At 44.4% G+C, this 14,215-nt stretch overlaps 1 protein-coding gene across 2 annotated transcripts in view; it reads left to right on the top strand.

The window, feature by feature from the left end:
* Window positions 1–14,215, top strand: part of DYNC2LI1 (dynein cytoplasmic 2 light intermediate chain 1) — a 40,320-nt gene that overhangs the window by 18,971 nt on the left and 7,134 nt on the right. For both annotated transcript variants that reach the window (XM_019516361.1, XM_019516360.1), the window contains 5 exons: window positions 1,123–1,200; window positions 2,642–2,718; window positions 3,513–3,583; window positions 4,543–4,640; window positions 11,429–11,521. In XM_019516361.1, the coding sequence (XP_019371906.1) occupies window positions 1,123–1,200; window positions 2,642–2,718; window positions 3,513–3,583; window positions 4,543–4,640; window positions 11,429–11,521 (417 nt within the window). The remainder of the gene's footprint in view (window positions 1–1,122; window positions 1,201–2,641; window positions 2,719–3,512; window positions 3,584–4,542; window positions 4,641–11,428; window positions 11,522–14,215) is intronic.

Genomic DNA, 14,215 nt, shown 5'->3' with positions numbered 1-14,215 from the left:
GGTTTCTCCACTCACAGAACACCCTGATACCCTTGACTACAGCCTGCACTGTGCTGCCACCATCTTAGCCCCCGCCCAGCCTTAGTCCTGGTGGCCCTGCTGTCCCCATCTGAGCATGGACTCCTACCCACTGCCTTTCTCCACCTTCACTGCTGTGTCCTGGCTGCACTGCCCCACTTCCTGTCCCGCCCAGGTTCTCAGACTGCCCAGGGCCACACAGCCCTGCTTGCTTTCAAGGTGAGCAACCATTACAAGCAGGTGACAAAGGTGCAGCAGCATACCACTGGAGGGGGGAGGGAGGCAAGGAGGGAAAGGGAGCTATAAAGGCTCCCATGGGCCACAAAGCCCTAATGGAGAGTTCTCTGCAGGGTACTGAATTGCATACCCGCATAGACACAAGATGGCTGTACTGTGCTCTGTCTATACATCAACATTTACATCCAGCCTCATTCTGATAATGGATTTTCAATCAGGCTGGTTTATGGGCAGCACGATTCACTTCATGGACAACCATTTTTAGTTTTCTTTTTGTTATGGACTGTCTGTACATTTATATATAGTTGGCAGCCCTTTAGTTTCTTTTTGGTTATGGATTTGCTTTGTTTAACAGAGCCATAATTATCTCAGCTCTGTAAACTATTCACCACTAAACAGGCACAGGATAAAATCCTGGCTTCACTTAGACAAAAACTCCACAGTTTTTTTAAAGGAGGTCTGTCATCTTTATACAACACATACTGAACCGACATTAATTAAAATGCTTATATGTGGTTTGTGCGTAGAGTTTAGAAGACAGGAAACCATATGTCTAAGGACACTCAAGGATCCTTTGAATATGAAAATGCATAGCCAGTTTAGAGGTTAATTCAGGCAGTGATTAGACTTAAGGCTACAGTAACATATTGTCTGAGATAGGTGCCCTCTCTGTAAGTGGAAAAAAAACAGAAACAGATTCCTATTTTCAAGTTCCAGTAAGTTGTTACTGAATTGAGATCTAATTATTATGTTAGCTACATTCTGTACTGTAAGAAATGCACAATGTAGTTCATGCAAAAAAATCTCTGTGTAAAATATTCTTGTTTTTTTGTTTCTTTTTGGCATATTTCCAAATGTGAACTTCAGGAATTTGATTCTGAAATGAGGAAAATAATATGCAAGACTCTTCGATTTGTTTCACATTATTATGGAGCATCATTAGTGGTTTGTACATTCTGTTTTGTTATAGGAGGAGAGAGATGAGCAGTTATTTAGGGGATGGAACAACATTTTAAAATAGAAATATAAAACAGCAATATAAACATGATGTGCTTGAGCCAAATGATCAAGGCTTATTATAGTGGCTCCCTCAAATAGTGAACCTCTTATGCAGTATTATTTGGGCTTATAAGTGATGGGTGAGTTATATCCATTGGTGAGCCAACTGTATAATTCCTCAGTTTTCTAACCATGTTTCCTATAGGGCTAAAGTTACAAGGATTTAGCTAACACTTGCCTGTGTGGCAGCTCCTCTTCCCATCCTCTTCCCCTGCATTTAAAGCTGTTAAAAGGTACCTTTGTCCATAGTCTAAATTGCAGTAGTTTAACTTCAGATGTAATATTAAACAGATATGAAACACTGAGTGGATATTCTTAGGTATTTTTAGAATGGCTTGATTTTTTTCTAATCAGTTTAGTGAAGCTAAACTAAATCTTAAACAGGTATTAGAAGGTCATCCTTTTGAATGGCTTATCATTACACATTAAGCTAAACTGGAGCAAGTTTCTTTTTTTGCCAAAGCCTGCACTTTAGGTCTTCCATGGTGAAACATAAGGGGACTCCTTAGAAAAAATAGACATTTTCTGCTTTGTACAAGAGCTCAGAGGCTTTTTCTTTTTTCTGGCAGGTGGATTATTTTTTAGGTAAAAAGAAAGCTAATATGTGTGTTAAACCTATATTTATTAACAATATAGGATAGCAGAACTGCTCTGTGGAGACCAGGTACTAATCCCACTGAAAAAAACAACAGAATTTTAATTTCATTCCATAAAAACAGGACTTGGCTTGGGAAATTTGCTATTTAAAAACAAAATTCACAAGCTGAAAGAGAAAGAAGAATGCTCCAGGGAATTTTTTTGTGGCTGCCTTCTGATTAATTTATATTATTAACTCTTATTTAGCCACTGAATGTAAAGCTTCTTTTATCATGTGATTTAAATTAAATCCTAAGTGAACATTTTTGTAGTTTTTTTGGTTCAATTCTTAGTGTTCATGGTATTTTAGACAATGTAGTTTAAAGACTTAATTCGTTAATTTCTTACAAAAGTTCTCTTAGTTTAAAATGTATAAATCATAAGTTGTAAGTCCTTATAAATTTAGAAAATTCCATCTTCTTTTCTTTCTTGAATGCAGGTTTTCATTTCAACTCTCTTGACATATATAACTGACTGATACACATTTCTGTTAACCAATGAGCCTGATTTTGATTTCAAATACTAACTAGCTTTGATAGAATCACTCCCAGTTTATTTTATCCTAGCATAATTTAATTAAGAAACTATCTAGGACCTCTGTCTGTAATCTATTCATAACACAAAGTGTAATTTGTTCAAAGTTCTGTTACAGAACAGAATAACATGTACTTTATTCCTTGATTTCTTATAGTTTACAGGCAAACCTGATACCCTTCTGCTGAAAGCACGTATTCTTATTAATCATTTGGCCTTTGGCTTTGAAAGAAGGTAACATAATTACAGTCCTTTATCTTATTTTATTTATTGAGAGTTTTGAGTACGGAGTTTGAGTATTTCTAAAGGCTTTTTCAAAATATTGGGCACCTATACATGAGCAGCAAGGCTGCTCCAACGTGCTGTAATTACAGCGACTGTTATGGACTGCCTGTAATTACACTGCATTGGAGCAGACAGTTAATCAAGTATGTTAAATACCACACTTCAGCAGCCTCCAGTGTCTCGTGTATCAGCATCCCTGCACTTAAAAATGGCAGCAGGGATACTTTATGTAAAGCTTGTTTGCCATTTTTAAACACGGGGACACTGATACTCAAGGCACTCGGTACGCTTTAATTATAGCGGCTCTTGGAGCCACTCTAATTAAAGTTCCCCCCACTGATCCCAGAGCACATGTATAAACGCCCTATATTTTGACCCCAAATATCATCAAAATATATTTTCTCTAAAGATACCATCTGTGCAAGAGTTTTACTTTGGATTCTTTCTCCTGGGTCTTGGCTGCCTGGCCCAGAGCAAATAAAACTCCCTACATTGTTAATCTTTCCCACCCATGCAGTTGGTCCAATAAAAGCAATAAAAGGTATCCCCCACAAAAATCATTGCCCCTCACATTTTTAAAGATTTTTGGTTCTTAAGGGGGATAGTAATGGATAGGAACAATATTTTTAGGTGTATATGTACTTGGAACCAAATGTGAAGCTCACCTTTGTCTGATAGGGTAATTATTTGATGGGCAATTGATTACTAATATTAATTTGGTTTCTTTTCTTTTATCTGCTTAGCAAATCCATATCAGTGGATCAAAATAAACCACTGTTTATCCCAGCAGGATTAGATTCTCTAAGTCAAATAGGTTAGTGAACTTCTTGTCCAACAGTTTTGTTATTCATAGCTTTTTGAAATTAGAGGAAATAAGTTCAAACCAGATTTAAAAATGCTAATTAACCATAAATGATTTAATTCAAGAAGTACAACAAAGAGGCAAATAATTTAAAAGAAAAAGTGAACATTTAAATTACTAAACATAGATTCTGCTGTTACACTAGTTAAGATGAAAAATATAAGGGTTACCATGTTAACCTGAATCCAGTATGACTTTGACTTTAAGTTGACCCCCTCAAATAACTAAATTATGTACATGGAAAATTATAAATATGTTTATGATTTTCCTTGTATATAATATAATTATTGGAGGGTCATCTTAAATTCATCCCCTTCCCTTCCCACTGCTGCAGTGGGGAAAGCAGCGATGGGGGGCAGATGGTCTGACCCTTGCTCCCCCTGCCACTTGCCCCATGCTGCCACCTTCTCCCCTTCAAGCCACCTGCCCTCCTGCTGCCTGCCTCCTACCCCGCTACCAATGTTGCTTGGCCTCTGCATTGGCTCTGGTTCTGGCTCTGGCCAGGGGGTGGTGGTGGCAACAGCACTCACTCTAGCACCAGCCTAGGGCAGGCAGTGGCTCTGACCCTGGGCCAATTGCGGCTGGACCTAGCTATGCCTCAGACTGATATTCAGATTCAAAGCAAGGCTTTTTCCTCCCCATGTTAATGTGAGGAAAAGCCTCATCTTGGATTCGAATAAATACAGTATTTGTTGTAATAATTCTAGATTATAAATTGATAAGTAGCTCAAGTCCAAAAGAAGAAAACACACTGTATAATCACATGCGATAGCCTTATAATAGAGGATCTACATTTTCTTCAGGCTCATTCACCACACTAAATTAGATGGACTGAAGCAGAACATAGTATAGCAATTCATTTTGTTAGGACAGCATGCTGATAACATTCTGTATCATGCTGTAATCTTTAGGACCACCACCTGCCTCAGACAGTGATATTGGAAAACTACATGCTCATACTCCGTTGGATTTGTGGAAGAAAGTATATGAGAAAGCATTTCCACCTATGGTATGTATTTTATTTCTGTAGCACAATTACTAGGGCTATATGAAGCATTGGGTGCTGATTTGGTTCGAGGGAGATTTGGCCCAATCTGGCGGCCAAATCTCTGAATCCAAATCGAATCAGGAGACCAGTAAAAAGGTGCAAATTGATTCGGAAAAGATTTGGAGAGCTTTGGAGATTCGGGCAGTTCCTGCTCACTGCTGCAGAGAGCTGGACCTGCACTCCATGCTGGTAAGTGGTGGGGGGGAGCTGGAGTGGGGAACTGTGGGGGGATTCCTGCCAGGCCCCATCTCCTGCCTGCTCCTCCAGCCTCCCTGAGTGCCCCTTGACCCCTGTCTGCTCTCCTAACCCCCCCGCCCCCATGGCTGCCCTGCCTGGTCCCAGCTCTGGTTCTTTAAAAAAAACAACCCTGCACTCACTGACTGCTGCCAGGTGGGGGGGGGGTGATCCCTGTTGCCCCCCACTGCCCCAATCTGCATGGGGGCCTCTGCCACAAGTCCCCATTCCCTGCCCGCTCTCCCAGCCCTGTCAATGGCTGTCCCGCCTGGCCCCAGCTCCCTGCTCTTTAAAAAAAAGAAAAAAGCCTGGCACTCAGTGGCTTCTACAGCAGCCTCAGGGCTTCTGGGGGCTTGTGGCAGAGCCCCCCCACCTATGCAGCATGGGGCAGTAGGGGGAAGCAGGGATCTCCCCCCCCCACCTAGCCACCTAGTAGGAGCTGGTGAGTGTGGGGCTTTTTTCCCCCCTGCAAGATCTGATGCTGGGGCCAGGCGGGACAGCCATGAAGGTGGTTGGGAGAGCCGGTGGGGGGCAGTGGGAATTGCCCCCCACCTGGCAGCAACCAGTGAGTAGGGGTTTTTTTGTTTGTTTGTTTGTTTTTTTACAGAGCTGGGACGCTGGGGTTGGGAGAGCAGGTGGGGGTAGTGGGGGGCAGCAGGGATTGCTCTCCCCTACGTGGCAGCAGCCAGCGAGTGCTGGACTTTTTTTTTTTAAAGAGCCTGGAGGCTGGGGCTGGGCAGGGCAGCCATTGATGGGATGGGGAGAGCAGGCGGGGGATGAGGCATGTTTGATTTGGAGATTCAACTGATTCGGTGGCAGCCGAATCTCCAAATCAGACTCAGCCAAATTGATTTGGGACAGTAATTCAGATCACCAAATCTAATCGCCGTTCCCCGAATCAGTCGAATCTGAGTCTGAAGCGAATACTAGAGGGTTTGCACAGGCCTAACAATTGCTCTCCTTATTCAGAACAAATGGATAATCTGCAGATTTTAAAGACAGTTCAGTATGGTTGACTAAACCATTGCCTTTCAGTTCAGGCCAAATGCTGGCAAATCAGTTTCTCCAAACTACTTTACTTTGCAACTTTAAATTTTATTTGCTTTTATAAAGTAATGTTCTAATTTAACATTTAAGTCTTTGTTCTCCTCAGCTGAGGTATAAACAGAGTACTGACATATTAATCCTCTGGTTTCTCCAGACAGCACTGCTGAAGCAGCTCCCTCTGCACCCTACCAGAGCAATCAAGGGGCATCTTTACACATGCTCTGGGGGCAGGGGGCAGGGAGAGGATGGGGTACTTTAGTTAGAGTGGCTCTGAGAGAATGAGGACCATCCTCCCAAGCCTCACTCGATTAATCAAGCCTGTTCTGACATGCTGTAATTACGTTGTATTGGAGCAGTGTCTCTGCATGTCTACAGGCACCCAAGAAGCCCTGCAAGCCTTAAGTCAAATTCAAGAGTTGCTGTAGGTCAGGCTTGTCCAACATACAGCCCGTGGGCCGCCCTGTAGCCTGCCACGCCATTTTCTCTGGCCTGCAGTGCTGTGATGGGAAATGAAAGTAAATGCTGTTCACTTTCGTTCCCACCCCTTGTGGCTGCTGAAGAGCTGGGAAAGAGACACAGTTCCCACACACACCGCGTCAGCTTGGCGTTGCTGATGCGATGCAGCTCCACCCCTCCCCCCTCATTTGCATACCAGCTCCTCCCCTCTCCCACATTGCAGGGTTTCCATTCCTAGCCCTGCCCCTCCCTCATTTGCATGCCAGCTCCTCCTCTCTCCCACATTGCAGGGTTTCCGTTCCTAGCCCTGCCCCTCCCTCATTAGCATGCCGGCCCTGCCCTGCACCAGTCCCTGCCAGCCACGTGGGCTGGAGCAGGTCACAGCGCAGTGAGCGCAGATGCCGGTTCAGAAGGATGCTGCTGCTGTGGCTGTTGGGGCAGGAAACCAGCGCCGCTCGTGCCTCCCCGCATCCTCCTGCGCCTGCAGCCATTGCACTGGGGGTGGTGAGTCACGAGCCTCAGGGAGGGAGGGACCCCTGCCGCTTGGGCTCGTGCTGCCCCAGGGGAGAGGGAGCAGGGGGGTATCCTTGCACATCCTGCACCCCCCTGTAGAGTCCCCATATGTCCCCCTGGCTGCTGAGCCCAGGTGCACAGGTGTGGGAGCATCCTCAAGGCTGTCCAGGTGGCAGAGAGGACACGGCGGGGTCAGGCGGCACCCCTTGGCCCCTGCGCCCCCAGGCTGCGGCCAGACTGGACAGGCCACGCAAGTGCCTGCTCCTGCCAGCCCACTGGGTGATAAAAAGTTCATGATCCGGCCGCACATTCAAAAAGGGTGGATACCCCAGCTGTAGGTAGTTTTTTCAGGAGCTTCACAGTGAAGCCTTTGCTGTGCCACCAATTGAGACTTTAATAGGGAATGAGGCATGGGAGAATGATCATTCTATCATGGCTTGCATCTTTTAGTCAAATCAACATGCCAGGGCCTTATTTCTGATCCAGAGTAACAACTGTGCCATGCGAAGTGTCAACCAGGAAAAAGGATTTCCAAGCAGATGAGAATCCTTCATGGACCTGTGAGCGCACATGTGCCTTCAACATAGTGCTGTGCTGGAAAACCACTAACCTTTGTTCCACCCTCCTGCTTGCCTACCACATCTTGATAGTTTAATTCCATTAGGGAGGTTGGATGGCTCTTTGGGCGAAGGGCTGTCTGGCAGGGTCACAAGTCTTCTGCAGGGCTCCACCTCCTCTACACCCTGCCCCTTTCCTCTCAGGATTGTGGTGGAAAATCCCTGTTCAGGATGCCTAACGTTTTGCATGGAATATATAGTGTAATTGTATATTAAGTATCTTTATTTTATGGAGTGGGGATGCCTAGCAAAGCCCCCTCTTGGGGTTCTGTCAAGTTGTTTGGTCTTGCTCACTGGTCCTTGTTTCTCCTCTGATCAAATCCCTCTCTGGTATTAAGTTGTCAGGTTTTCTGTGAGCAAGACCTTCTTTTCACTTTCCTTCGCTTCTTGCGTGTCTTCCCTCATGGAACTCAAAATTCCTATAACTAGTCCTCAGATCAACTTATTTATTCTTTCAGCCTTTCCTTGGCCTTACTTGAGGCTTTACAAGCCTAATTTCCTTGGACACTCTAAGGTACAGGCTTTAAAACCATGCGTAATCATAAATCAACCCCTCTGCACTTCTTTTCAGTTGCCATTGATTTGCACCAATAAAGTAAATCATGGTATATTTCTTAATCACAGCCTCCAATTCATTCAAACTTAAAAAGTAATCGCTCTTGCTTCTTGCACTGTTTCATAATTCAGTTAGGCTGTACTAATCAGTCCTGCACTCTTCTTTTCTTTTCCTTGGGTTTACTGGGCAAATCCCTCCTTTGCCCTCACTCACCTCGACTTCCCTCCAAAGCATGCTACTCTCATCGGGTCCATCCTCTCCCCCACTCTACCAGTCTCCACTGGCTGTCTTGGAAATATCTCCCATCTTGACCCATCTCTAGGGTTGCCAGAGTGACCCACACTGCCCTGCCGTCTGCTTTTACTTATCTCTCCTGGAGGACAAGTCTGATCCTTGCTTGTGGCTCATCTGGGTCCCAGGGTTTGGCTGCCTGGGCCCTCTTCTTCCCCAGTCCATACAGCTCTCAGCTCTGCTGTGTTTTTCCTGCTCCGGGGAATGCCAAATGACAATCCTCTGTTTGGCATCTTCTTTAAACTGCCTGGTCCACCTTTGAGGCCAATCAGCACAGGCTTCCTGGGACATGTTGTCTCATGCCCCTGGAGCCTACCTTTTTCTCCTGGACCTGTCCCGTGTTCATTTTGCTGGTTTCGCAGGTCCATAGCAGGGGCTTGACTCCAGCCCTTTCTGCAGGACCATTTACACTTATTCAGGGCACTGAAAGAAAATTTAATTCAATAGGATTTCTTCATTAGCTTCAACAATGTTTGAGAGTGGAGAAAAGTTTCAGGTTCAGATATGGATCCATATGTCAGTCCATTTCATTCATCCATATGTTTTTCCATGTCATTCCATTCAAAATGTTAGGCTCCTAAGGCCTCAAACTTGCTGAAGATGCTAAAATCTCATAAAAGTAACATGCTGGGATTTTGGAAACTGTTCCTGGAGGAAAACGGGGTTCACTTTCTGGTCTCTAATTCAGCTGGAAATCAGAAAGTATCTGAATTTTCCTCTGAATAGAAGAAAATATGCAAAATGTTTTCCATTTCTCTGTGGATGTATCTTTTTGTACTAAGATTTTATTGGGTTGGTTCCCAAATAGCTTCTTAAATTATAAAGCTCACCTTATGTGGAAAGATTTCTATTTCTGCTTATGATGTTAATAATTATAATTCTGTTTTATCTTTTCTCCTTCTCCATTTCTGTAACTCACTGCTTCCTACTTTATTTTTGTTCTGAACGAGGAGAGATGCTGTACAGCAGAATAAGAAAAATCTTGCCCAGTAATTTTCTCTGTCCTAGCAGTTTATCTCCTCATTCAGTCCACCATGTTGTGTACTGGTAAATGACTAGAATGCAGTATGTAACAATCAGAATTTTTATCAAAAAGGACACTTAAATGTAGAGTTGTCTTCCAATTAGTTAATGTAATTTCAGACTGTTCTCTGAAAGTTAATAATTTGTTGCTAGAGTGCTTGCACATTTTATAAACGTTTAGTAGTAAAGCATCTAACAACAGAGGACATGAGACTGAATTGAGAGGGGGAGGTTATACCTATTTGTTATGGTTCAGGAAAGAAGCTGCTAGCAAAAATATTACAGATAAAATTTTCATTCTTAAAAAAACTTATATTTATTATTTTTCTATCCATTTTATTGTTTGTTTTTGCTAGTAGGATGTTTTCTCGTTTGCTCAAAAGGTACTCTTTTAAATAGCTAAAGAACGTACACAATTTTAGTTTATTTGGTTTATACCATAAATGTGATCTTTTCATAAGTGCATGTGACAGGACAGTTTCCTACCAGCATTTGCTGAAGACACTTACTGATTGAAAGCTACTCAAAGCACGCTGGTTGTTTAGGGATGCATATTTGAATGGGTCTTTGTGGGAAGTGAATAGGTTAGGGGACAATTGGTGAAGACAGGAAGTTGTCATAACTAGTAGTGGTCAAAAAGGGTAAACAAAAGAGACAGTAAAATACAAATGCTTGTCCAAACTTCAGACAAGTATTTAAAGCTTATGTAGTTTCCACAGTTTTTGTACTGTAATCTACTCAGTCCAGATCTCAGTTATCCTCCCTTACTGGACCTATATGCAAGCTGGAACTATGCATATAGGTCCATACGTAGGTGAAGGTGCAAACATGTTATTCTTATGCCTCCATAATTTTTTTATGGTAGCATGGGTTACGAGCAAACAGACATTCTAGTACCCGTTGCACTCCAAATGCCCAAAAATGTTGCTGCAGGCAAAGGTAATCACAGTTTGGCATCCTTAAGTCAGGGGATGTTGTTTGCTTATTGCATACTGCAGAAATTAGATTGCCACACCTTGGCATGCATCTGCCAGCAGGGGAACCTGCTTGGGAGTTCACCTGCTTGCAGACACGCACGGTGAGAATGCTCTACAGGGATTCCTGCTGCACCTCAACCAGGGGATTCCTGTGGCATCTCACTGCTGCACCCCGATCTGGGGCACTGCCTAGGCCATAGCCAAGCACAGCAGGGGCCTGACCCAGCAGAACAACAGTTCCAGGCAATATCTGCCAGTGAAGCAATCGTCTGGTCTGGGACACATCCCGACACAACTGATCCTGCTCCAAAGATAATGGCTGTTTATATCCTCAGTCATTAAAAGAGGAATGGAGAGGCTGCTAAGATTTATTTTGTTTGAGAAGAATTAAAGAATGAAATACAGGGAGTTTGGAGTAGAGTCAAAATGGTTAATGAAGGTATAGTTATTTAAACTTTTAGGATACTTTGTCCAAACCTTTTTTCTGTTAGTTCTCTATGTAAATCATGAGACATAAAAAGAACTTAATAGATAAAACAAATTCAGTAATACCATGACAGTGCTCAAGATTTTCAGACTACAGGGAAAACCATAAGGTACTATAGTGCCAGGGCTAAGCAAGGCAGCAGAATGGGGGCAGTTTGGATGAATATAACAAAGAACACTGAAAGTGTTATTGAAGAGGTTGTCATGTCACTTTTTGCACTTTGGGAGATGCACAACAAGCAGGCAGGATTTGCAGTTTTTAACTTTCACTTTCAGAGAAATGAGGCATGGAGTTAGATTAGTAATCAGCTCTCCTAAGAATGAAACTTTGCTAAGAATGAAGATCTTACCAACTTTGCTTCTTAAATTAACATGATCTATTTCATTTTTCTTGTGATTGATGACAAATGCTCATTTTTAATGCTTTTGCAAGAATAGTAATATTTCTGTAAACACAGACCTTAAATTGATTACTGAATATTTTGCTGGAGCACTGAAAGATAAACTTTGTGATTTGCGATTCTTACACTTTTTTAAATTTGTTTTTAGAGGAACAGTGACTTAAAAGATTCCAAGGATCCTGCCCTGGATCCCCAGTATGCTGAGTATGAAATAGATGCAATGAGAACTCAGAAGAACCAGGTATATTATTTGTTGTTGATTGTTATAAGTGGTTGCATGAGGATTTACCAGGATGTCTGATGCAGAGCAGTAGAAAGCAACTTTTTCCAGCAGCAGGCAGCAATGGCCCATCTCAGGTCTAAGGTGAGCCGGTGCTAGGACCCAACTGCTGGTGCAGCCACCACCGCTGCCTGTCTCCCTTCCACCCAGCTGTGACATGGCACAGGAAAGTTCCCCACTGCCCAGCCACCTGCTCACAGTATAGTGCAACATGAAGCAAGCAAAGTCCCTGCCACTGAGTTCCCACACTACCAAAGGCCAGATCCAATGGCTCCAGGGCTAGATCCAGCCCACAGGTTATAGATTGTTAACCTCTGAGTTAGAGTATATATTCCTAGAATCCTTTTGGTTTTAGGATCCTTGAAAAGCAGATAAAAGATATAATACTACTGCTTGGCAGACTTTTTTCTTTCTTCAATTCTGGTAACAACAAGCACCATTGGTCTTTTCCTAAAAGGCTTTTGTCTTGCAGTTTATCTAGACAGTAAAAATGCATTCACCCTTTAGGCTTTTTTCTAATAGAAATTTCTCAAACTCTGGATCAGTAGAGCAAATCCAGATATGGATAAGGATAGCAGTTCTGCCATATTTTGGAGAAATGGGGAAGATTCATAGTTGGGTTTGTTGATCTCTTTTTGTGGAAAAAAAAAGACTGAGCTGCTTAGTCTGATTTAAATGGGCTTGCCTTTTAAACATTCTAGGAAAACAGGAGTGTAAAGCAGGATTCTTGCCTACCTACACTTCCTAGTGTTTGCTATAAGATGTGTGGCTAATAAAGGTATTGCCAGTCACATTTTGATTAAAAACAGGTCCCTTAGGATCCTCCTGATTTTTAATATTTAACCAAGCGGATAACACTTAGTTTTAGAATTGAAAGATTCCTGACTGGGCCTTTTCTGCAAGGGATGTTTGATTATGGATCTTTATTAGTCCATTTGAGAGAGAGTTGTAAAACACAGGCAAAAGAAAATGGCTTCAGAGTTTGGGTTTTTTACATTTCCATACTTTTTCCATTAAGTTGCTACTTGTAAAACAGAGGTGGGCAAAATACAGCCCGTGGGCTGAAACCAGCCCACCAACTGACCAGATCTGGCCCACAGTTGCCCCTGCAGCACCCCACATGGGGCTGAGCTTCATCTGCTTCCTCCAGGGCAGTCCACACCATACTCTTGCCTGCACCCACAGGCCCAGGTCCCAACCAGTGCACACTGCTTCCAATGGGTCTGTTCCCAGTGCTGCTCAGTGGGAGCCTCCTGGCTGAAGTTCTCTGCATACCTTCCCCTCCTGCCCACCCAGAGTGGCACAGCAGGGGCGAGAGCTGGAGGAGAAGCTGCCACTGGAGGCAAGGGGAGCAGAGCAGCTCCTGGCTGGCTGCAGCTACACCGGGAACAGCCCTGCCACAGGCCAGCAGGGCAGTTCTGCTCCCCTCACCTCCAGTGGCAGCTCCTGCTCCTGCCCCTGCTGCACTGCTCGGGGTGGGGGGCGTGGGGCAGGGAGGGGGCTTCAGCCGCATGGCTCCTGCTCCAGTCTGCAGGGCTCCAACTCTGGCTTCACCTCCCATCCACCTTTCACCTGCTCGTTGTGCTGAGTGGATGGAGCAGGTGGAAGGTGGCTGGGAGCCGGAGCTGGAGCCCTGCTTGTTGAGGCAGGAGCTGCCTGGCTGAAGCTGCCTGGCTGAAGCTTCCCCCTCTTCCCCTACTGCCCACAACCGCCCTCAGCCAGTGTGGATAGGAGGGGCAGGAGCAGGAGGAGAAGCTGCCACTGGAGGTGAGGGGAGTGGAATACCCTTGCCAGCCCAGGCCCTGGCCAGTGCATGCAGCTTGCAGTAGGCTGAGTGCTGCTTTGCTCCCCTCGCCTCCAGTGACAGCTCTTCCTCTTGCTTTTGCCCCTGCTGAGCTGTTGCGGGCAGGCGAGAAGCTTCAGCTGGGCAACTCCTGGAGGCAAGGGGAGCAGAGCAGGACTTGGCCAGCCTCACTGGGAACAGCCCTGCCAGAAGCTGTGCATTGGCTGGGGCCGAGTTGGCAAGGGCCTGGGCTGGCAAGGGTGTTCTGCTCCCCTCACCTCCAGTGGCAGCTTCTCCTGCTCCTGCCCCTCCTATGCACACTGGCTATGGGGGGTAGATAAGCCTTTTTTCATCAAAAAGCTAATCAAACAAATGAAAAAATGATTAGGCGCAGTAAAAAATAATAGCGTACTTTGTGTAGGAATCTATTCGTGAATGTGTGATTTTTGTGGAAACCACGAATTTGGATTGGCTATGTGAAAAAAGGCAGGCTCACTGCAAAAAAAAACAAACTCACTGGCAAGCAGAGAATCTAGGAGCACGGGGCATGTGGGAGGGGGCAGGGAAGAGGGGGAGGCAGGGCTGCTCGCAGCAGGAGATGCAGAGACTGCAGGTAGTAGTTGCCATTGATTTGCACCGATAAAGTAAATCATGCTGTACTTCTTAATCACAGCCTCCAATTCATTCAAACTTAAAAAGTAATCACTCTTGCTTCTTGCACTGTTTCATAATTCAGTTAGGCTGTACTAATCAGTCCTGCACTCTTCTTTACCTTGGGTTTACTGGGCAAATCCCTCCTTTGCCCTCACTCACCTCAACTTCCCTCCAAAGCATGTGTTGCATAAATTGCTGATTTTATCCCCTGGAGGCTA

Source organism: Gavialis gangeticus, unplaced genomic scaffold, assembly GCF_001723915.1.
Source record: "Gavialis gangeticus isolate Ggan-Ray unplaced genomic scaffold, GavGan_comp1, whole genome shotgun sequence".
NCBI lineage: Eukaryota > Metazoa > Chordata > Crocodylia > Gavialidae > Gavialis > Gavialis gangeticus.
This window is presented reverse-complemented; position numbering and strand designations above follow the sequence as displayed.